This window comes from Theropithecus gelada, chromosome 9 (genome assembly GCF_003255815.1).
Source record: "Theropithecus gelada isolate Dixy chromosome 9, Tgel_1.0, whole genome shotgun sequence".
Classification (NCBI taxonomy): Eukaryota; Metazoa; Chordata; class Mammalia; order Primates; family Cercopithecidae; genus Theropithecus; species Theropithecus gelada.
The window spans coordinates 122,426,999-122,449,360 of record NC_037677.1 but is presented as its reverse complement, the minus strand read 5'-3'; the positions used below and the strand labels follow the sequence as shown (position 1 = coordinate 122,449,360).

General features: G+C 41.8%; 2 protein-coding genes and 1 pseudogene across 3 annotated transcripts in view; 2 read left to right on the top strand and 1 right to left on the bottom strand.

The window, feature by feature from the left end:
* FANK1 (fibronectin type III and ankyrin repeat domains 1) overlaps positions 1-4,225 on the bottom strand; it is a 125,770-nt gene extending 121,545 nt beyond the window's left edge. For both annotated transcript variants that reach the window (XM_025397499.1, XM_025397500.1), the window contains exon 1: positions 4,106-4,225. In XM_025397499.1, coding sequence (XP_025253284.1) covers positions 4,106-4,118 — 13 coding nt within the window. In that variant the 5' untranslated portion in view covers positions 4,119-4,225. The remainder of the gene's footprint in view (positions 1-4,105) is intronic.
* A 47-nt stretch (positions 4,226-4,272) lies between these two features.
* Positions 4,273-22,362, top strand: part of DHX32 (DEAH-box helicase 32 (putative)) — a 56,540-nt gene continuing 38,450 nt past the window's right edge. The window contains exons 1-2 of the mRNA XM_025395623.1: positions 4,273-4,541; positions 19,561-20,089. Of these exons, the coding sequence (XP_025251408.1) occupies positions 19,808-20,089 (282 nt within the window). The 5' untranslated portion in view covers positions 4,273-4,541; positions 19,561-19,807. The remainder of the gene's footprint in view (positions 4,542-19,560; positions 20,090-22,362) is intronic.
* Positions 9,687-9,824, top strand: LOC112632321 (annotated as a pseudogene).

The window sequence follows — 22,362 nt, the reverse complement described above, 5'->3', positions numbered from 1 at the left end:
GCTTGCTGCCAGAGTATGATCCAGCTGTGGGGTCTGAAGAGTTTATGTTTATTGGATTTTAATGACTTAGTTAACAAAGGTCATTCCTAAAAGTAATAGAAAACTAAGTGTGTGGAAATAGAATGGAAAAGAATGACTCGAGGGTTATTTCTAGTAGTTCCTTGGTGGTGTCCTTAGATTCATGTTTAATGCTTAAAAGCGGCCGGGCGCGGTGGCTCAAGCCTGTAATCCCAGTACTTTGGGAGGCCGAGACAGGCGGATCACAAGGTCAGGAGATCGAGACCATCCTGGCTAACACAGTGAAACCCCGTCTCTACTAAAAAATGCAAAAAACCTAGTAGTCCCAGCTACTCGGGAGGCTGAGGTAGGAGAATGGCGTAAACCCGGGAGGTGGAGTTTGCAGTGAGCTGAGATCCGGCCACTGCACTCCAGCCTGGGCGACAGAGCAAGACTCCGTCTCAAAAAAAAAAAAAAAAAAAAAAAAAATCCTTAAAAGCAATTATGAAGGATTCTTCCTCATAATCAATTTACTGATGCTATATTCAACTATACTTGTAAAATGTAATTTTAGACCTCTCAGTAACAAAAGGAACAGGGCTTAAAATATGTTCGATAATAGCGGCATGAACCATGTATCGTTAACATATTGCTGACAGTATAATTGTAATTATGTATAACTGTTTTTTTTTTTTTTTTTTTTTTTGAGACGGAGTCTCGCTCTGTCGCCCAGGCTGGAGTGCAGTGGCCGGATCTCAGCTCACTGCAAGCTCCGCCTCCCGGGTTCACGCCATTCTCCGGCCTCAGCCTCCCGAGTAGCTGGGACTACAGGCGCCCGCCACCTCGCCCGGCTAGTTTTTTTTGTATTTCTTAATAGAGACGGGGTTTCACCCTGTTAGCCAGGATGGTCTCGATCTCCTGACCTCGTGATCCGCCCGTCTCGGCCTCCCAAAGTGCTGGGATTACAGGCTTGAGCCACCGCGCCCGGCCAATTATGTATAACTGTTAACACTTGATGTCACATCTGTAGTGCTTCCATTATCGTTGACAGTAGTAAATAACTTCAGCCTCAGGTGAAATCTGGTTGGATACAAATCTCCAAGTTAAAAGAAACCTCAAAGATCATTTAATCTTGTCCTTTTAAATATTTAGTAACTGTGAATGGTAGTAAATATCTATCCAAATGATGTTTATTAGACTGTAAAAGAATTTCCAGGCTGGGTGTGCTGGCTCACGCCTGTAATCTTAGCACTTTGGGAGGACAAGGCAGGAGGATCACTTGAGGCCAGGGGTTCGAGAACAAATTGGGCAACACAACCAGACTTTATCTCTATTCAAAGTAAATTAAAAAAAAAAAAAAAAATTTAGGGGCCAGGCGCAGTGTCTCATGCCTGTAATCCCAGCACTTTGGGACGCCGAGGCAGGAGGATCACCTCAGGTCAGGCGTTCAAGACTAGCCTGACCAACATGGAGAAACCCCATCTCTACTAAAAATACAAAATTAGCCAGGCGTGGTGGTGCATGCCTGTAAACCCCGCTACTCGGGAGGCTGAAGGAGAATCACTTGAACTCGGGAGGCGGAGGTTGCGCTGAACCAGGATCATGCCATTGCACTCCAGCTTGGGCAACAAGAGCAAAACTCTGTCTTCAAATAAATAAATAAATAAATTAGCTGGGTATGGTGACACACACCTGTAGTCACATCTTCTCAGGAGGCTCAGGAGAGAGCACTGCTTGAGCCCAACAGTTCGAGGGTGCAGTGAGCTATGATTGCACCACTATACTCCAGCCTGGGTGACAGAGCAAGACCCTGTCTCAAAACAAAACACAACAAAACAAAACAAACAAAACAAAACAAACGAGCTAAATGGTGATTGAATTATTTAAAATTAAATTGATGAAATCATTTAAGAATACGTGGAAAGAAATAAATTTAGTCATTCCCCAGGTATAAATATTTTCCACCTCAAAATCCAATGACATGAGATATAAATGCATAGTTCACATATGTAACACATTTCTCACATGGTTACAGGACCTTTCTGATGTGGCTCTGGTTGACTTTTCCAGCCTTATCTCATTTCTCCTCCCTCCTTCCAACCCTGTTTTTTCCTCCTCCTCTCCTTAGCTACAGCTTTACTAGGCTTCCTACTGCCAGCCTCAAACCCATGCTGCTCTCAGGTCTCAGGGCCTATGTACAAGTAATTCCCACTGCCTGGAATCCCTTGCCCTCATTCTTTGCTGGGTCATTCTGCAGATCCAGTACTGCTTCCTCTTGGGAGTCTTCTGTCCATCTCCTCTTCCCCCAATCTCTGAACCCCACCAAGACCTCAGTAGTTCTTGAGCAAAAGCCTCTGCTTAGTTTTCCTGGGATGACCAAAACGAACACCGTCCTGTCCATTGTTCAATCCCCAATCCCTAGACCAGAGCTGCAACATAATAGGTACTATAAATGAATGAATGGATAAAGACAGCGACCACTGAAGAACTTGAAATTATAGTTTACACATGTAAACAATAACATAAATCTGAAGAAATAAAGTTTTTTTTTTTTTTTTTTTTTGAGATGGAGTCTCACTCTGTCACCAGGCTGGAGTGCAGTGGTGTGATCTGGCCTCACTGCAACCTCCGCCTCCCGGGTTCAAGCGAGTCCCCTACCCCAAGTAGCTGGAACTACAGGCGCGTGCCACCGTGCCTGACTCACTTTTTTTTTCTATTTTAGTAGCGATGGGGTTTCACCACGTTGGCCAAGATGGTCTCGATCTCCTGACCTCATGATCCGCCCGCCTCAGCCTCCCAAAGTGCTGGGGTTACAGGCGTGAGCCATTGGGCCTGGCCAAGTTGTTGTTTTTTAAAAGTTAATATACTCACTTCTTCTCTAAGGCGGGAATATACACAGCCTGGCATCAGTTTGACATAAAACAAAAATTTTAGCATTGTTGTATGCTAAATTTATTTCACTAGGTTAAAAAAATGTAGAATCCAAAGAGCTGTAAATGCAAACGACAAATACTGTACAAAAATCTATGAAGCATATATAAGTCACAACTTGGAAGCTTTCTCCTCAGCAAATGAGTTAAAAGAAAAGGAAAAGTATTTGAAACCTTCTTGGTGGAAAACGAATGACCTTTAAAAATGCCAACATTTTCTCCAGAGAATAGATTTGGTCTGAGTTCTTCATTTCTGAAATTGTACAAGATAAGACGACTTGGTTTTGGGAGTCAAACTGCATCCTTCTATAAAGATTTCAGATCTTTTAAGTCTCCATACAAAACACTGCTCTTATTTTGAGAACAAAAGGAATAAGACAACTTAGGCGGGGCAGAGCAAGAAGGGACTTGAAACAAAGTCCCTACTTAGGCGGGGCAGAGCAAGAAGGGCCTTGAAACAAAGTCCCTGGAAAGGTAAAAAGAACAACAAAAATAGTAAGTTTAGAGCTCGTGTTAGATCTGATAACTCAAAACTGCACAACTTTTGCCATACATCGAAAGCAACATGGGAAAACAGAAAAAGAAATCATAAACATTTTTTGAGTGTCCTAACTTGTAGAACCCCTAATAATGAATCCAATACACTTGGGCAAAGCTCTCTTTTTTTCCTCTCTCTCCTTCAAGTCGCAGACTGGGGTGTGGGGTGGGGGGCGGGGAGTAAGACGGGGTCTCTAATAAATACAAGACCCAGCCTCGTGGCGTGTTTAATTGCTGCCATTTTAGAAGAAAAATGGGCTATTTACAATTAATGAACCAAACTACCAAACTAAAATCATGACAGTAGGAGGAGTAAATGGAACTGTCTGGGCCAAGTTTCAGGGAGGCGCATGCTGGGGGCGCTACGCCCTCCCCCCACCCATACCTCGGGGCTCTCCCGTCGCTCCCAGCCCCCAGCGCGGACCCTCAGGCGCCGGTGGCCTAACCTTACAGACTTGGCAGGATGTAGCCCCCTTCTCCCTTCTCAAAGAGAGAAAAGCGCGAGGAAGAGACGCAAACCGTATTTCCGTGTCCAAGCGTTGACACCTGCGGAGCCGCGCGCGGGGCGCCCACACTCGTTCCTGGGAAGCCCCAGCCCGGCCGCCCGCCCCGGCCCCAGCTCCAACCCGGGCCTCCCTTACTCTGGGGCTCCATGGTCGGCTGCTCCCCGGCCTCCGCGGGCGAGCCCCCGGGCTCCTAACGCCTCTCAGCCAGGGCAGGCGTCGCTACGGTTGCCCTGACAACCCGGAGGCGGAGTGGGCGGAACCAGTGGGACGGCGAACGGGAGGGACCAAAAGCCGCAGGAAGTGAGGGCGCGCGTTAGGACCCGCGCGTCGCCTGGGGCACTCAGCGAGGGTAGCGGCCAGGTCACCGGCTGAGGACACTGCCCTTGAGGCCCGGCCAGGCGGTCGCGCCCTCCCTGGCGGGCCCCACAGGACCTGTGCCCCGACGTCTGGGGTAGCGGCCTGCGGCCCCTGCCGTCGCGGACCCGCGGCGTCCGTCGGGCGAGTGGGCCTGCCCACGGGGAAGGCGCCGGCCCTGGGCCTCCCTCTCCGGACTCGGGAGCCGCCGCTGCAGGTAACAGCGGGGCCCCGGCGGCGGAAGGGGTCGGGGGTCGGCGCAGGAGCAGGGGCGCCTGGAGCCGAGTGGGCGGCCCCGACGCACCTGTTGCGGCCGCCTGGGGGCCCCCTGCCCGCCGTTGGCCATGGATGTTCCCCGCCCCAACCCCGAAACGCCGAGGGCGACCTCCGCGCCTGCTGTTCCGGGAGCCGCGCCTCAGCGGGAGGGTCCTCGCACCAGGGGGTCCCTCCGAGCCCGGGCAAAGGCAGGGCCTGGGGCGGTCCCTCGAGCCCCCCTGACGGGAAGCGTGGAGCAATGGAAGCCGCCGCCGTCGTCGCTGTCGCCCCCAGTGAGCCGGGCGCGTCTCCTGAATCGCGAGAGCCAGGAGCACGGCTTTGCCCGGCTTTGCCCCGTCATCCCCGTGTCCCATTTCAGGCAGGGGGCCCGGGTTGGATCTTTCCCGCTGGCTTCGTTTTTTGTGTGTGGATTTGTTTCAGTCCTTCGCGTTTCCGGTTGAGTTAGGGAATCAGCCCACACGTTTTGTAGCCAAACTTTGTAGGACTGTGAAACAATGTAACATTATCCTACAGAATAGCCTTTCACACTGGTTTTAAAACACAGTGATTCAGGGTTTGCTTTAAGGAAACTTTGAGGATCACAAGGGATTGTTATCTGGTAGGTTGTAAAAATTCAAACAACCGGGAGAGTATCATAGGTTCCGGAACGCTGGAAGGAGGAAAGAAAAATGGAGAGGAGAGAAAAAGGATAAGCAAGAAAGTGCAGGGGGCTTAAGGGTGTGGGGGGCTGCAGGATTGATTTAGTACTCAGATCTGGAGATTGTGGCCCCTCTATTAATTCCAACCGCTGCTCCAGACGGTACTTGAGGGAAATGGAAGGAAGAGCCGTTTTGGGGGGTCATGCAAGTGATTACTAATCTTGCCACTAGAAAGATTTCCACTCCATGGATGACCAGGACACTAAGGAGAATTACTTTCCTCTTAGAAAGGGAATCATTCAGAGGTTAATTGAACTTGAGAAGCATATATTCTGTGATGGAAGCGACATTTATTATATTCTGCCAAGTTAGGCTTTCCCCCTCTCAGACTATATGGGGACTTTTTCAGATTAATTGTCAAAACAAGAAGTTTTATGTGTGGATATTGACAAGCAGCGTGAGATATACAGAGCACATAATTCTTAAGCTAAAGTATTAAGGTAATAAATTAAGGGTGGAAAGTAAACGCTTCATGGAACCTTAACTCCCTGTTCCTGAAATTTAGAAACAGGGGCCTCATTTCTAGACAGAAGGTATCTAAAGATCAGCAGTACTTCTGTATCCAGTTGTTCTCAAGTTCTAGTTTACATATCATTAGCAAAATCACAAAGTGGTCTTTTCATTCAAGATACAAAATAGAGTGATCAGTGTATCATAATCAAAAGTGACAAGATAGTGATTTTAAAAACACCTGGGTTTTATTGACAAAAGAAAAGGCTTAAGTCTGCTCAAACAGTAAAGGATTAGCCTTAGTATTTTTTTAAAAAGAAGAAACAACACTGCAGGTCTGTATGCTAAAGTGATAAGGACTGAGGAAGTTTTAAGGTTGGAAAAAATGGGGATATGTATTGGTGAAATACTTTGCAATCGTATAGAATGATTATTTTATCAGCAGCTGTGAAGTTGACTTTGAGGAAATTTAGAATTGAAATACTTTAGGTGACAGGTAAAGGCAACTGTGAAAAGCAACATCTGATTTTAGGGGACAGGGTACCTATGGAAGAAGACTGGTTAGGGGTGGAAGTGAGGCAGGAACAATACTCAGTTTCTATTCCTCTAGCACCTAGTGCCATGTACTTGTTAAATGTTTGTTGAATGACTGAGAAGGGCTTTAGAGAAATTGCTTTGGATATAGGGATGCGCTTGACTCTTGGAGAAAATACCCGAGATCATAAAGTTGCTAATGAGATAGGTGTGGGAGATGAATGGTAAGGACATTGATTGTAACTTTTTGGAGTTTTCTACCATTGTGTTTTATTTCTTTTCACTGGCATGTTCAGTGTGTTATTAGTGGTCAAATGAAAAGGAATAAAGTTCTAGATACACATTTTTTTAAGTCTCCAAGCTCATTCCTACATAGAACAGTTACATTATTGTTTACTTTGCTGATGTTTAAGTGTAGCAAACTGAAGCATTATGGATAGGGAATAACAAAGTAACAATGAAGACAGATGTAGTCTTTTTCTTATTTAAATCTCTTGACTACCTCAGAATTCAAAGTAAAAACAACTTAAGTGGGAGGTTAACATTATTTAATGCAAATAGGTTGATAAAAAATGTAGCAGATGACCTTGTTAATAATAGTTCTGTCTCCTAGCCTCACTGTGGTAAGTTGAAGAAAGTTTTCATTTTTGTTTTTGTTAGTTTTAGGGTTTTTGTTGGTTTTTGTTTTCTTTACCAGAGTGAGGGTACTTTTTTCTCTATCTGATACTTTCTGAAACTCCTAAGGAGTTGGGTCAAAGGTGGAAAACAATCAAATTTCTATTTTTGGTGTTTTACCTTTTTGTTCTCCAAACTTGTTGTGGTCTCTGTTCAGTTTGTTGCACTCACGTGGAACGTCTCTCAGCCCTTTCCTTGTCTATGGTATAAAGGAGACTGCAGGACCATGCTGCCCCGGTTTCTGGGAAGTCTTTCCGGATGAGGCTAATGCCCACTCAGTGCACTTCTCTCTCCCACTGGGGGTGCTACACGATTTAGCATTTAGCCCTATAGTATGCTTTCTTACAGAATTTTATCTCATGTGTATGGATCTTGTACCTCTGACTAGATTAAATATTTTTGGAGCTAAGTGCATGACTTACGCTTCCTCTGTGATGTTTTTAGCACACAGTGGGCTTCATTGTGTACCTGATAATTTAAGTAGGATAATAATAGGTCAAATCTTTAGTTAGGGGTCATTGCATTAATTTCTAGCGTTGCCCCTTTGGGAAAACCAAAAGCTATTACTTTGATAGCATTGATAACTTGGGATAATAAAACCTGCAATGGTTATCTGATAGTCTAGTTGTGAGAATCAAGATAAATGTGATTATAGATATCTTGCATATCGTAATGAACTTTTTAAATGTAAAGGACTGTTAATCTTGTATATCATAATGAACTTTTTTAATGTAAAGGGCTGTTATTGACTTAGGCATAGAGCAGACATTGATTCCGCATTCACAATGTGTTAGGTACTTCCTGGGCTCTGGAATTGCATGTCATAAAGGGTGAACAGGAAATGACCAGGTGCTTCCAAAGCAGAAGAACAGCCTGGGCTGAGGCACGAAGGCGGGGAGAACAACTAAGCCGTGGTTTGTTGTGGCTGAACCAGAGAATACTTTATGTGTATTAGAAGAAAATGGGAGGAAGTAAGGCCAGAAAGGCAAATGTGGGCTAAATCAGAAGGAACCTAAGGACTGTGGGTTTATTTTCCTTAAAGGTAATAAGGAGGATTTGGGTCAGTGACTGGATCAGTTTTGCATTTGAAAAGGATCACTGGCAACACTCACATGACAGATTGGTAGAGAGCCTAAATGAGAGACAAAAAAATTGGAGATGTCGCTGAAGCTCAGTGAAGAAATGAAGAGGTAACTAGGAGAGCGATGGTGGGAATAAGAAGGAGGGGGCCACTAAAAGAGGTAGAGTTGGCAGATCTTGGTGGTACAGGAGATGAAGAAAGAGAAGCCAGGGATGACAGTGGGGTGATAGAGTGGATTGTTCTGCTATTCATTGAACTCTAAAGAAGAAAAAAGTTTTTGTTGAGGAGTTAAAGAAGTGGGGTAGATGATGTGTCCAGTTTGAGATGCCTGTCATATGCATTGAAAGATCCCGTGAGTAGTAGTAGTTGGACATGTGGGTCTGGAACTAAAGGAAAAAGTCTGAGATGAAGATAGAAATTTGGATTAAGCATTTAATAATTGAAGTTAAAATGTGATTATTTTCTCCAGGGATATTATGTGGAATAAGAGGGTAAAGGAAGATGCACATTTTACGTTGTGGGGAGGGGCTGATAGTGGAAGAACCCGAGGAGGCTAAAGACCAGTGCTCAGAAAAGGGAGCTGAAAATCTGGGAGGATTAATGGAAGAGTTCTTACTCCTGAGGAGTTCCTGCATTGATTGACTGAAATGATTATATTTTCCTCTATCTACGATACAACGCACAACACAGTTCATCTATTATTGTTTTATTAAAGTTAATGTGAAATGACTACCCCTTACTTTGTTAACTACAACAGAAATCTTGATATTTATGTTTAAAAATGTTTTTTAAAACATTTTTTAGATACAGAGTGTTACTATGTTGCCTAAGCTAGTCTGGAACTCCTGGGCTCCTCCCACCTCAGCCTTCCAAAGTGCTGGGATTACAGGCATGAGCTACCATGCCTGTGGCTATTTATGGGTTTTCTGTCTCCATTTGGGACAACAAATCAAGTAAAATGTAACTTTAGAAGTTGATTATGAGTACGGCTCAAGCAAATACTTTTAAAAAAAGAGACAGATGGATAAAAAAGTTCGTTTCATGTGTGCCTCAGGTAAAATAAGTTAACTTGGGGAGACCATCTCAGCTTTTTGAGTCTCACACAAAATTTTTCTCAGATATCTAACTAGACTACTTAAATAAGCCAGATTAGTATTTTAGCATACTTTATTAACTCTGCTACTACTCAGAGTAAATTAGTTTTTGGAATGTAATGCAGTCAAAAAACCATCAAAATAATATCACAAAGCACTGAGTGGTCCAGTCATTTGAACTTCTGACAATACCTTTGACTTACAAACTTATTTGTGGGGAGTGAGTGGTATGTTAGTACTATACATAAACATTGATTGAGTTCGGGGGAACTTTCTGCATATACATTTAAAAATATGTTTTTTTAATAGAGACAGGGTCTCACTGTGTTGCCCAGGCTAGTCTCAAACTCCTGGGCTCAAATTAACCTCCCCACTTGGCCTCCCAAAAGGATGGGATTACAGGCATGAGCCACTTCCCCAAGCCTAAAATTTTTGTAAGTATCATTAGAATGTAAGAATTCTTTTTAAAAAATTTGATAGTGCAGGGTTGGTTATTCAACCAATATGCAATACAGTATTCAATACTGCTCGGCCTTTTGGCGAAGAGTATATTCATCACTTCTCGGCCTTTTGGCGAAGATCAAGTGTAGTATCTGTTGTTATTAGCATAATATTGTATATGCAACCAATAGTCAATACAAGGTTGGTTGTATCTGATAACGAACCAACATTGAGTTAAAAATGGACTTTTTTTGAGTATTTTTAAAAAGCTAATTAACTAGATTTGCTTACTTAACATCAAAGAAATTAACACATTACAAGTCTAGAAATAAAGATTTTAAAATAAATTTTGAATTTTGACCTTATCTTTTCTGAGAAAGCCTTTAAATTGATACTGGAAACCAAATAGGATATATTTTTGGGAGATTTGAGCCTATTAAAACAAAGACAAACAAAGAAGTGACCATCTAAAAGTCCCAGTAATGATTAGGTCCATTGTTTCAATTAAAGCATACCATGCTTGAGAGATAAAGTGTATTAAATATTTGACTGTAACTTTGTGTTAGAAATATGTTTTTCAAATCTATAAAAAAGATTTACAAATCTGTCTATACCATGTTTTTCAGTTTTATGGTACTTCTTCCAGACCTCTCTTCCTGACATCTCCATTAGTGTCAAGTATTTCTTCAACCCCCAGTGGTGCAACGTGAGCCTATTTTTAAAAATGTAATCAGGAAGCAGTATGGATATATGGTTAAGCATATACACTATACACTTAACTGGGGTTAAGCAGAGATCCGACCGCGTGACTTTAAGCACCTGCTCTACCACAGATGATCTTCTAGAAGCTGTATAAATTAAACCTCTGAAGGTTTACGTTTCCTCATTTGAAAAATGGAAATAATAAAGTAAACCCTCATGGGGTCCTTAAGAGTTTAAATGAAATAATCCATATAAAGTGCTTAAGTGCCGAACATAGCATCTGGTGTGCAATAATCACTCTATAAATGCTAATTGGTAAAATTATCATCATTGTTATTATTAGTCCATCGATAGTAGTAGCATGGAACCAGGCTTCTCAAAGTATGGCCTGCAGATCAGGGCCAGTGCAGACTTACTGGTTTGCAGTGAGATCTGGAGCTTGTGCCAGAATGTAAATGGGCGATGTCACTAAACATACTGATTAGTGTTCAGCTGACTTTTTAAAAATAGCAAGACCTCTTCAGTGTAGGAAGCAGTGAGTTGATTTGCATTCTGGTGCAAGCTCTTCACCTTGCCACAAACCAGCACCAGAGTTGATATGCAGTATTCGACCAATGATCCTGCTCTCCAAAAAATAATAGCCCTTTATTCTGAAGACATTGTTACTCACTCATAATACCTCATTAACTTTCTTTTTTCTAAACATTGTAATAATAGATTATAAGTATATTGTTTATGAGTTCAACAGTTATTTATTGATCACATAGTTTGTGCACAGCCCTATACCTTATTTTGCAGGAGTTGCAAAGATGGCTCAGAAATTAATCTTGCCTTTAGGAAGTCTGGCATAAACCCGCAAGAGGAAATAAGTGGAATTCTAAATAAATACATTGAATATATGCAATGAGTGTTTGCAATGTCGTTATAGCTTGGTTCCAAAGATTTCAGTATAGACAGATGTTTCCTTTTGCTGAGCCGCTACCACAAGAGGACAGAATTAATTAATTAATTATTTTTCTGGAAAGGGAGTCTTACTCTGATGCCCAGGTTGGAGTGCAGTGGCACACTTCAGCTAACTGCAACCTCCGCCTCCCAGATTCAAGCAATTCTCCCACCTCAACCTCCTGAGTAGATGAGATTACAGGCACCCGCCACCACACCCAGCTAATTTTTGTATTTTTTGTAGAGACGGGGTTTCACTATGTTGGCCAGGGAGATCTCAAACTCCTGACCTCGAGTGATCCACCCGCCTTGGCCTCCCAAAGTTCTGGAATTACAGGCGTGAGTCACCACGCCCAGCCAGGACAGAATTAATACCTTTTACTTTTTCAGCATTATGCTATCACAATAAAGTTCAGAGTTTGCTTTATTAAGATAGTGTTTGAATCTTGTAGGAGATTCAGAAACCTGCAGTACTAGGGAAATCTGAGTTTTAGATATAATAACTAAATTATAGCTTTTAAAGATTAGTATTGTAGAAGATTCATCTGTGTTTTTTAAATTACTAATTTTCTATTTCATCCTTCATGCAAACATATGAATTCTAAATGATTGTTTCATAGAATATGAAGAGACATTAAATAAATATTAAAATATTTATAAAGTTTTGATTAAAATGAGCACAAATTATTCTCAAAAAAATTCATTGCCAGCGTGGGCAACATAGGGAGACACTGTCTCTACAAAAATAACAAAATAAAAATTAGCCAGGCATGGTGGTGTGTTCCTATAGTCCCACTACTCGAGAGACTGAGGCAAGATGATCAATTGAGTGTGGAGGCTGCATTGAGCTGTGATCGTGCCACTGCACTCCAACCTGGGCAACGGAGTAAGACCCTGTCTTTTAAAAAAAAAAAAAAAAAAAAATGCATTGCTCAAACAGATAATGTTGAAACAAATTTTGGAGTAATAGAAACATAATAATTTTTAAAAAACAAGGCATGTATATTTTATGTATAAATATATAGTATAGGGTTTACAAACTATGAATTAGATCACGAGACAGATTTATTTTTGCATACTAATTTACTGGTCAGTGGGCTTAGGGAAAAAAGGAAAATAATGCAAAATGTTCAAGTCATGAAACGTTATTTCATTTTTAATATTTCTTAGAATGTTTTGTATGGAAGTGGATTTATTGGTTTCTCTTATTGCCATGCTTGGTGCACCTGCTCATAATCACTTTTGTTGTACCTTTTGCCATAAACTGTTATCAGCTCTCTTAAAACCTAATCTCACTAATGACTTTAAGAAAATTGAAGGTGGGTGTTAGAAAGATTATAGGTAATATTGAAGAATATAAGGCAGGCATGGTGGTGTGTACCTGTAGTTCCAGCTACTCAGAAGGCTGAGGCAGGAGGATCACTTGAGCCCAGGAGTTGAATACAGCCTGGGCAACATAGACTCTCTCCCTATTTCTAAAATTAAAAAAAAAATACACACACAAACACATGTAATGTAAAATAAAGAGAGTAACCTGAAATTTAAGAGGAGAATTGTAAGGAAAAACAAAGAGTAAAAAATGAAATTTGGATCAAGAAATAACTAGGTAAGTTAGACCCATGGCGCTTGAATCACAACCTTTTTACCATAGCAGATCAGGTATTTTGCGATCTGGTCCCATCTCATCTTTGAACTCATCTTGTACCAGAGTCTGTCTTTCTCTCCAGTTAGGTACCAGCCATACTTGTCTTCTTTTAGGTAATTGTCTGTAAGGTTGAGTCTACATACCATAGACAAAGAATTTCTATTTCCACACCCCACCCTCAGCCCCACCTAACCAGACCTGCCTGTTCAAACTGTGTCCCTACCGTGTTCACATTGCAGACACGTGGTAGGCACTCAAGTATTGGTTGAATGGGTAAATGGAAAACCCAAAAATGGAGGCATTGAGGATGAGAAAACTTGAGGACACAGAAGACCTATTAGATTATGAATGATACTGATGATAAAATACAATCAGATGTTGGTCTTAAAAGCATATGCTCCCCAAAGGATAGAAAATTACTCATTCATTATTTACTGAGCCGTAATTATTAATTAGGCACCCACTATATTTGGATTTAGGAGTGGAAATTACCAGTGAAGAAGGTATAGCCCCAGTAACAGTGTAAGTAAAGAAACATAAAGACATGGGGAAAAGATAATCACTAGTATAAACGGTTCAAGAGTCCCCTCGTACTTGATGTTGCCTCCTCAGCATCTGCAGTTTACAAGCGGTCCCACAAAGATGAGTGATCTGCTAGAGCCAGCATGATACATGCCATTGTCTGAATCTCAGTGCAGCTCTGTACTTTTCAACACGATAACTCTTCTGAATTGATGAAGAAGAAAGCAGCTTGAATAAATGTTGACAAGGAGTTAATTTGGGGTTTGGGTGTATGATTCAAGGGAAGACCAGGAGCCTCTACAAATATTCCAGTTTGTGGGTTTGTGAGTCTTAAAGAATTCTAAGAATAGCAAGAGTCTATCATATATCATAGAAGGGAACAAAAAAGTCACATAAATCCAGAAACGTAGTGAATTCCTGATAGAAGTGTTTAAACTCTATGCAGCAATAGTAAGCTACCTTGAACTTAGCTAAGAGTGAAATAATGAAGGATGTAACTATGCAAGATAGACTGCAGTGGAGACACTAAGCCCCTGCTTCATGGAGCTCACATTCCAGTGGAGGGCACCAACAGAAAACAAAGAGGGAAAATATATACATTATGTTACGTGGTGGTCTTAAGGAGAAAAAACGAAGCAGTTAAAGAGGTTAGGAAGTGGTTTTCGGGAGTGTGGGAGAGCAGTAAAAGTTTAGATAGGGTGGCCAGGGAAGCCTTTACTGAGCTGCCGTTTGGTAAAGAGCTGTATGCAGTGAGGAAGCTAGCCATTTGGATATCTGAGGGAAGAACATTTCAGACATACAAAAGGGTGAGCACCAAGTCCCAGAGGCAGGCATCTGCCACGGTGTTTGAGGAATAGTAGGGCGCCGTCTGGCTGGGGAAGACTGAAGTAGGAGCTGTTGCACATGAGGGCGGAGAGGCAGTGGGTCCAGGTCATACAGTGATTGTTGGTTCTCTTAAGGATTTTGGTTTTTCCTCAGAGTGAGATGAGAGGGGAAGTATTGGAGACTATTGAGCAGAGGAGACATGAGCTGACTTTAATAGGATGACTCTGGCTGCAGGCTTGAGACCTGACTGTAAGGGGCTAAGGGTAGAAGAAGGCCGATTAGGAGGCTATTGCAGTAATCCAGGTGAGAGGGGATAGTGGCTCAGACCGTGTTCACAGTAGAGGTTATGGGGCACTTGATATTTTTTGAAGGCAGAACTGACATGATTGAATATATTAGTTTTCTATTGCTCCTATAAGAAATTACCACAGGCCGGGCGCGGTGGCTCAAGCCTGTAATCCCAGCACTTTGGGAGGCCGAGACGGGCGGATCACGAGGTCAGGAGATCGATACCATCCTGGCTAACATGGTGAAACCCCGTCTCTATTAAGAAATACAAAAAACTAGCCGGGCGAGGTGGCGGGCGTCTGTAGTCCCAGCTACTCGGGAGGCTGAGGCAGGAGAATGGCGTGAACCCGGGAGGTGGAGCTTGCAGTGAGCTGAGATCCGGCCACTGCACTCCAGCCCGGGCGACAGAGCGAGACTCCGTCTCAAAAAAAAAAAAAAAAAAAAAGAAATTACCACAAATTGAGTGGTAATTTATTGTCTTACAGCTTCGTAGATCAGAAGTGGGTTGTCAGTCTCACTAGACTACAATCAAGGTGCCAGCAGGACTGTGTTCCTTTCTGGAAATTATAGGAGAGAATCTGTTTCCTTGCCTTTTCTAGCTCCTAGAGGTCACTCACATCATTCTTTGGCCATGGCCCCTTCCTCCACCTTCAGAGCCCACAACATTGCATCTCGCCGACCTTCTTCCATAGTCATATTTTCCTCTGGCTGTGGCTAAGAGGGTCTTCTGATCTTAAGACTCATGTAATTAGATTGGGCTCACCAGGATAGTCCAGGATAATCTTCCAATCTCAAGGTTATTAATTTAATCACATCTGCAGAGTCCCTTTTGCCATGCGAAGTACATGTTCATAGGTTCCAGGGATTCCTACATGCGCATCTTTGGAGGCCATTCTACATACCGCATCAAAGGACCAGATGTGGGATTTAAGATAGAGAAAAATCAAGGGTAACTTCAAATATTTTGATCTGAGCAGCTGGAAGGAAATAATTAACTGAGATTGGGGGGACCAGATTTGTGGCTTTGGGGTACATGTTGGGAGCTCAGTTGCAGGCGTGTAAAGTCTGAGTTTCCTATTAAATATCCAAGTGGAAGATGATGCATAGGTAGTTGAATACATGACAATAAAGTTTAGATCAATGGATCCTAAGGACAGATACACCCATACATCCATGTGTGGATGGCACTAAAGCCACGAGATGAGATGAGACCACTCAGGCCCTATGAAAGAGAGAAAGGGGAAGAGAGGTCCAGGTACGAAGCATTGGGAAACTTCCAGATATCTACCGAGTGCTAAAATTATTTATTTGGGAATTTGATAGGTGAAAAGTATGCAGTAATATTGGCTTGAATACAGAAAAAAAAGCACAAAAGAGGAGCACTGAATGGTGAAACATAAGAAGTTACTCAGGACGAATTAATGCTTTTGCTTCACTTAATGCCTTACAAACTTTGTCTTTCCATTTCTGTGAACTGTATTTCTAGAATTACTGGACCAGAGCCAAACACATAAATGACTAAGACATAGCTTCATCTTACATCGACTTCTAATTCTACTTTGTGAAGGTTGTCTGTTAATTAGATATGTATTATTTTCATGGATGCATGTTTAAGAGCTGTAATAGATTCATTTCAAATGGCTGTCCTTGACAAAGTATGCTGTCTACAATATACATGTATGATAGCTTTGAAAGGAGTGAACGTCAGTCTTTCAGATTTAAATTTCTTGTAGTGGAATGTAGTTTATACCGAAAACAGAACAGTTATTAAACTTTATTTTGAGTGACATCTAACCTACCATATTATTTGTTTCTCTTTCTTTAGACTGGTGCTGTTAAATTTGCCAATGGCCAAGACAGATCTTTTGTACATATTTAATTACCTCTCGGAAAAAATATTTACACAGCTTACACCAGTTGCAAGATGAATAAGGAGAGGTGTATGAATGTTATTGGAGTCAATGGGCCCAAAACTCAGCCTCTAGTTGGGTCTCAGCCATTCCACCCTCCAAATTTGGAATCCAAACCATAGAGCAGCAAAAAGTCCCTCTGAGTAGTCAAAATCAAAGTCTGTAAATGTCATAGCTTTGCGCCTCAGACTCATTGGATTCAGTGGTAGAGTCCTTTGTGGACTCAAGCTTTACAAATGTGTCTGTCAAACAAGCTTGTCTGGCTTCTAATGCACTGGTTAGGAGAGCAGGTTAGAAAGGCAGAGAAGAGCCTCACAAGGTAAGGGGCCACACACCACACTGCGGCATTGGTTCTGAGTCCCCAGAGAAGAGCAGGGCTCCAGGAGAGCAGTCTGGTCTTTGGCCTCTGTAGATTTCAGAGACATCTGATGACATCATTCTGTTTTGGTAACTGATGTAATGGTGACCTTGAGTCACGAAGAAAAAGTTAAATTTTGAGTATAGTTTATTTAAGAAGGCAGAAGTTTGGTTATCTGTTTCTGCAATTCAAACTACCCTGGAACGTAGTAGCTTACAAAAACAGTGACCATTTGTTATCTCATGATACTCTGGGTTGTATGGGCTACCTGTGGGTGCTACTTCTGTTCAGTTGGCTGGGGTTGCAGTCATCTGGAGGCTTGACTGGGCTGGAGCATCTTAGGCAGCTTATTCACATGGTTGGAGGTTTGTGCTGCTGTGGACTGGAAGTTCAGCTTTGGTCTCTTCCCGGTGGCTTGGGCTTGGGTACCTCACAGAATGACAGCTGGTTCCAAAGAGGAGTGTTTCAAGCATGGGAATATCTTGGAGGTGATTCAGTATCACTTACCTGCATTCTTTTGGTCATAGTGAGTCACAGGGCCAGCTCAGATTCAAGCCGAGAGGAAATAGACTACCTCTCCATTTGGAACAGTGGCAAATAATCTGTGGCCATCTTTAATTCCACCATAACAGAGAAGTGGTTAAGGCTAATGTGTGTGGATACGTTGCATAATGTGTGATGAAGGGGCCAGGTAAGTCTCAGGTCTTTAGAAAGAAGACTATTCAGAAAACTTGATTATTTCCTTAGGGTTCAAAGTGGTCAATGCTTTATAAGTAAGATTTTACTGTAATTATAAGATTATTACATACTTAGGGAGTATTATAAATTAAGAGAAACATTTCTATTTGGTAAAAATAATAGCTGTTCTTTTTTTTTTTAAGGTAAAACAGTTAAGAAATACTACCTAAGGCAATCAGTGGTTATAATATTTAATAGCAATTTAATTTACATGTAGGCTGAGAACCCTTGGAAGGGATTCTAATGAGAACAAAAGAAAAATAGAATATAAAATTAAATTTTAACTTCTGTTAAGCAGTAGAATTTTCTGATTCTTGGATACCTTCCCAGAGTTAGCTTGTGCTATGATCTCAAGCTACTGTGCTTCCTGGAGCTATTCTGTGGGTCTACTCTCACCTTATAGAGGCAGTGAAGAGTTCTGAAGTGAATCCATATTACAACATTTCTGTTATGCCTTTGTAATTCCATTTTAATTTTCAAACACTGACTTTCAGATGAATTTTTAAGAACTCTACTTGGGAAGAGCTGTAAAGTTCTTCTCCCCCTCTGATTATTTATCTCTAAACTAGCTTATTCGTCTGTGAGTTTTAAAACTTTCTATCCTGCTTTTGCTGCCATCTTCAAAATATCCTTTATATGTATATCTAGTGCCTAGTTTACTCATCTAATAAGCCCTTAGAAGACACTCAGCAAATGTTTTTTGAGTGACTGATTGTTGCCCTGGAGCCTGTCTTGACCAATGGAGAGAGAACTTTTCTTACCACTTACTAATTAGGAACTAGTCATTGGGCACACTGGCTCTAACAATCTAAAGCAATAACTAAGGTAAATCAGGTGATCTGAAAAGAGCAATAACTTACAAAATATCATGAACTGTATTTTACTATTCTTTTTAACTTGAGTTTTCTTTTTCATTTGTACCTGGTTAGTATGAAAAGGGGCTTATTTCCAGCAACACTAATAGAATTTTTCTTTTTAATCACTAGTAATTGGAAGAGGAAAGACCCTTCACCTGACATGTGGAGACTAAGTTATTGCTATAAATCTTGCTCTTTCTTGGGTGATTTCTCTTCATTTAAATTAAAAGTTGTCCTTAATGGCTTCTTGGACCTGACATGTTGGGCTCAAGACCCAAGAATCTCAAGACATATGCTAGAGATTACTGGTTTAATTAAACAAAAGACCTTATTAATAAAAGCCAGCCAGCTGGGCACGGTGGCTCACATTTGAAATCCCAGCACTTTGGGAGACCGAGGAGGACAGATCACTTGAGCCCAGGAGTTTGAGCCTAGCCTGGGCAACAAGGCAAAACTCCATCTCTACAAAAAAGTACAGAAATTAGCTGGACATAGTGGTGTACACCTGTAGTCCCAGCTACTCAGGAGGCTAAGGCAAGGGGATAACTTGAGCCTGGGAGGTTGAGGCTGCAGTGAGCCATGATCGTGCGCCACTGCATCCAGCCTGGGTGACAGAGTGAGACCCTGTCTCTAAATATACACACACACACACACACACACACACATATATATAAGCCAACCATAACCACATACGGAAGGAAGTAATAAATTCATTCCCCTCTCTTGAAAAGTTTTAAAAATGTTTTTCATTAAAGGATTTCTTAATAATAGACTTTCCTGTAGCCTGTATTAGAGGAACACTCACCAGGCCTTCACAGTTCTTTCCTTTTATAGTGTCCAGCTCCTCTTTTGACATGGGATTAGGTGACCACGTGATTGATTAGCCTCACAATCACAATCCTGTCCCTCCTGTTGCTTTCCATTCACAGTTGATCAAGACGCAGAGCCTGTGGTAGAGGTCAGGCAGAGAGCACGAGGCCCAGTGCAGAATCATTTTCTGAACCAGCCAGGAAATACAGGAACCGACCAAACTTTAAACACCAGCCTAAATTATTCCTGTTCTTTTAAGCAGGCAGCAGAAATGACAGAAACCCGTTAACAGAAAAAAATAATGCTTTTCATTTGAATGCCTATGCATTTTCTTTTTAACTTGTATGTGTTCCTAATTTTCCTTACTCTTTTTGTTTGTTTGTTTCTTAGTGTGGTTTATTGACAATCATTTACAATGCCGAAGAGTGCTGTAGTGAGCCAGCACAGTGGATAACACAGCAACGAAGAACAGATGCAGGTTTGAGGAATTTAACTTGCTAAAACCTTGAACTGAAGTCTTAGAGATTGGGACATATGGGTTTGTATAAATAGGCTTTTAAGCCCTCTTTGCAATGGGTTACTGATAGGAGAAACTTGTTTGCGGAATGTCAGCTGCGTGAGCTCACTGTTGGACAAGATGGAAGAAGAAGGGCTGGAGTGTCCAAACTCTTCCCCTGAAAAACGCTATTTTCCTGAATCCCTGGATTCCAGCGATGGGGATGAGGAAGAGGTTTTGGCCTGTGAGGATTTGGAACTTAACCCCTTTGATGGATTGCCATATTCATCACGTTATTATAAACTTCTGAAAGAAAGAGAAGATCTTCCTATATGGAAAGAAAAATACTCCTTTATGGAGAAACTGCTTCAAAATCAAATCGTGATTGTTTCAGGAGATGCTAAATGTGGTAAGAGCTCTCAGGTGAGTAACCACTACAAAAAATAATTTGCTGTATGTGTTCATTTTGCAATTATTATTTAATGACATGTCACAGCCTAGTGTTCTAATAATAATGTCTAAAACATAAAACAAAACATTATTCAGATAAAATAATTAAATCACTTACCTAATTTTATTAATTTTACTAATGCTCGCTGAAAAGTTAATATCTATGTAGAAATTAATTGTGTTTAGGGTACCACTGAATTGTCTATAAAGTAGTATTAAAATTACTCAAATGATCTCATTTTGTGTATTATATTTTAAAAGATGTGATGCGTGTTATTTCCTCACCCTGGGTATGGGGATTAACTGCTCTGTTTCAGTGCCCAGTGGTCTGAGAATCCAGATATGTGGATATGCTTGTTAGTGAAGCTTCCTGAGCTACTGAAATCAAACGCACAAGGAAATTCTGATTTTCCTGACTATGAGAAATAACTGAGCAACCAAATATGATCCAGGCCTGGGGCCACACACTTTGGGGTCTAAGATGGGGGAAAGAATTAGGATCATTAAGAGATAAACCTAGGGATATTAAAATACTAAAGAGTTAGAGAAGGCACAGTGGCTTACATCTGTAATCCCACTACTTTGGGAGACCAAGGTGGGCAGATCACTTGAGCCCAGGAGTTCGAGACCAGCCTGGGCAACATGGCAAAACGCCATCTCTACAAAGAATGAGTATGGTGCCACATGCCTGTCGTCCCAGCTACTTGGGAAGCTGAGGTGAGATAATCACCTGAACCTGGGAAGTTGAGGCTGTAGTGAGCCGTGATCCTGCCACTGCACTCCAGCCTGGGCAATGTGAGACCCTGTCTCAAAAAAAAAAAAAAAAAAAAAGAAAGAAAGTTTATTTGAGCAAAGAATGACTCATGAATTAGGCAACACTCGAACCACTGGAGGTTAGTGAGCCTCACTGCAGCAGCAAGGGCAGTGAGCTTTTATAGGCTGAACATGAAAGTAAGACAAAAGACATTTAAATTGGTTAGAGTGGAAAGTTCTTAGTTAGGGAATAGTTGGCAGTTTCTGATTGGTAAAGTCTAGTATGGTTTTACTGTTTACATTGGACTTTAGTTTGCTTATGTGGGACCTTAGAGCTCTGGCATTGCCTCAGCCTAATGGCCTCCCAATTAAAGTTTGTTTGTTTGCTTTTTTAACGGGATAGTGGGCCAGGTGCAGTGGTTCATACCTATAATTCCATCACTTTGGGAGGCTGAGGCAGGAGGATTGCTTGAGTCCAGCAGTTTGAGACCAGCCTGGGCAATATGGCAAGATCCCATCTTTACAAAAAATTAAAAAAATTAGCTGGGCATGGTGATGTGTGCCTGTGCTCCCAGCTACCCAAGAGGCTGAGGCAGAAGGATCACTTGAGCCCATGAGGTCAAGCCTGCAGTGAGCCATGTTCATGCCACTGTACTTCTGCCTGGGCAACAGAGCAAGACCCCATCCCCCCCCAAAAAAAACAAAAAACAAGAAAAGGATGGGCACAGTGGCTCACGCCTGTAATCTCAGCACTTTGGGAGGCTGAGACGGGCAGATCACAAGGTCAGGAGTTCAAGACCAGCCTGTCTGATATGGTGAAACCCCGACTCTACTAAAAAAATACAAAAATTAGCTGGGCATGGTGGCGCACACCTGTAGTCCTAGCTACTTGGGAGGCTGAGGCAGGAGAACTGCTTGAATCCGGGAGGTGGAGGTTGCAGCGGGCTGAGATCATGCCACTGCACTCCAGCTTGGGTGACAGAGTGAGACGCCGTCAAAAACAAACAAACAAAAAAAACACCAAAAAAAACAGGGTAGTGTAGACGCGGAAAAAATATAATAATTTTCTCTGTCCTTTATAACTCTTATCTGAGGCTCCCTGTAACAAAAGACAAATTAACAGAAGAAAAACAAGCAGAAGTGTATTAATATGTATGCCTCATGTGTACATGGGAAAAATCCCAGAGAAATGAGTAAGTCTCTAGAGTAGATCTCAAAGAAAGCATTTAAATTTTGGGCTTAAATACCATCATTCTCTAAAACAAAGTAAAAAAGGTTGTGGGGAACAAGCCTTTAAGATGAGATGGCCAGGAAAAGCACCTTAAATGAAAGTGAAGTTTGTTATGAAGCTGTAAGTCAATGTGTTCTCTACTTAGTCATCTCCTCCTGGTGCACAGAGGGAGATACCCTTATAAGTAGAGATTTCTTGTATAGGCACAAATTTATCTTTAAAAAGGCAACTTTTCAGAGCTATTCCTATGTCTGCACTTTCT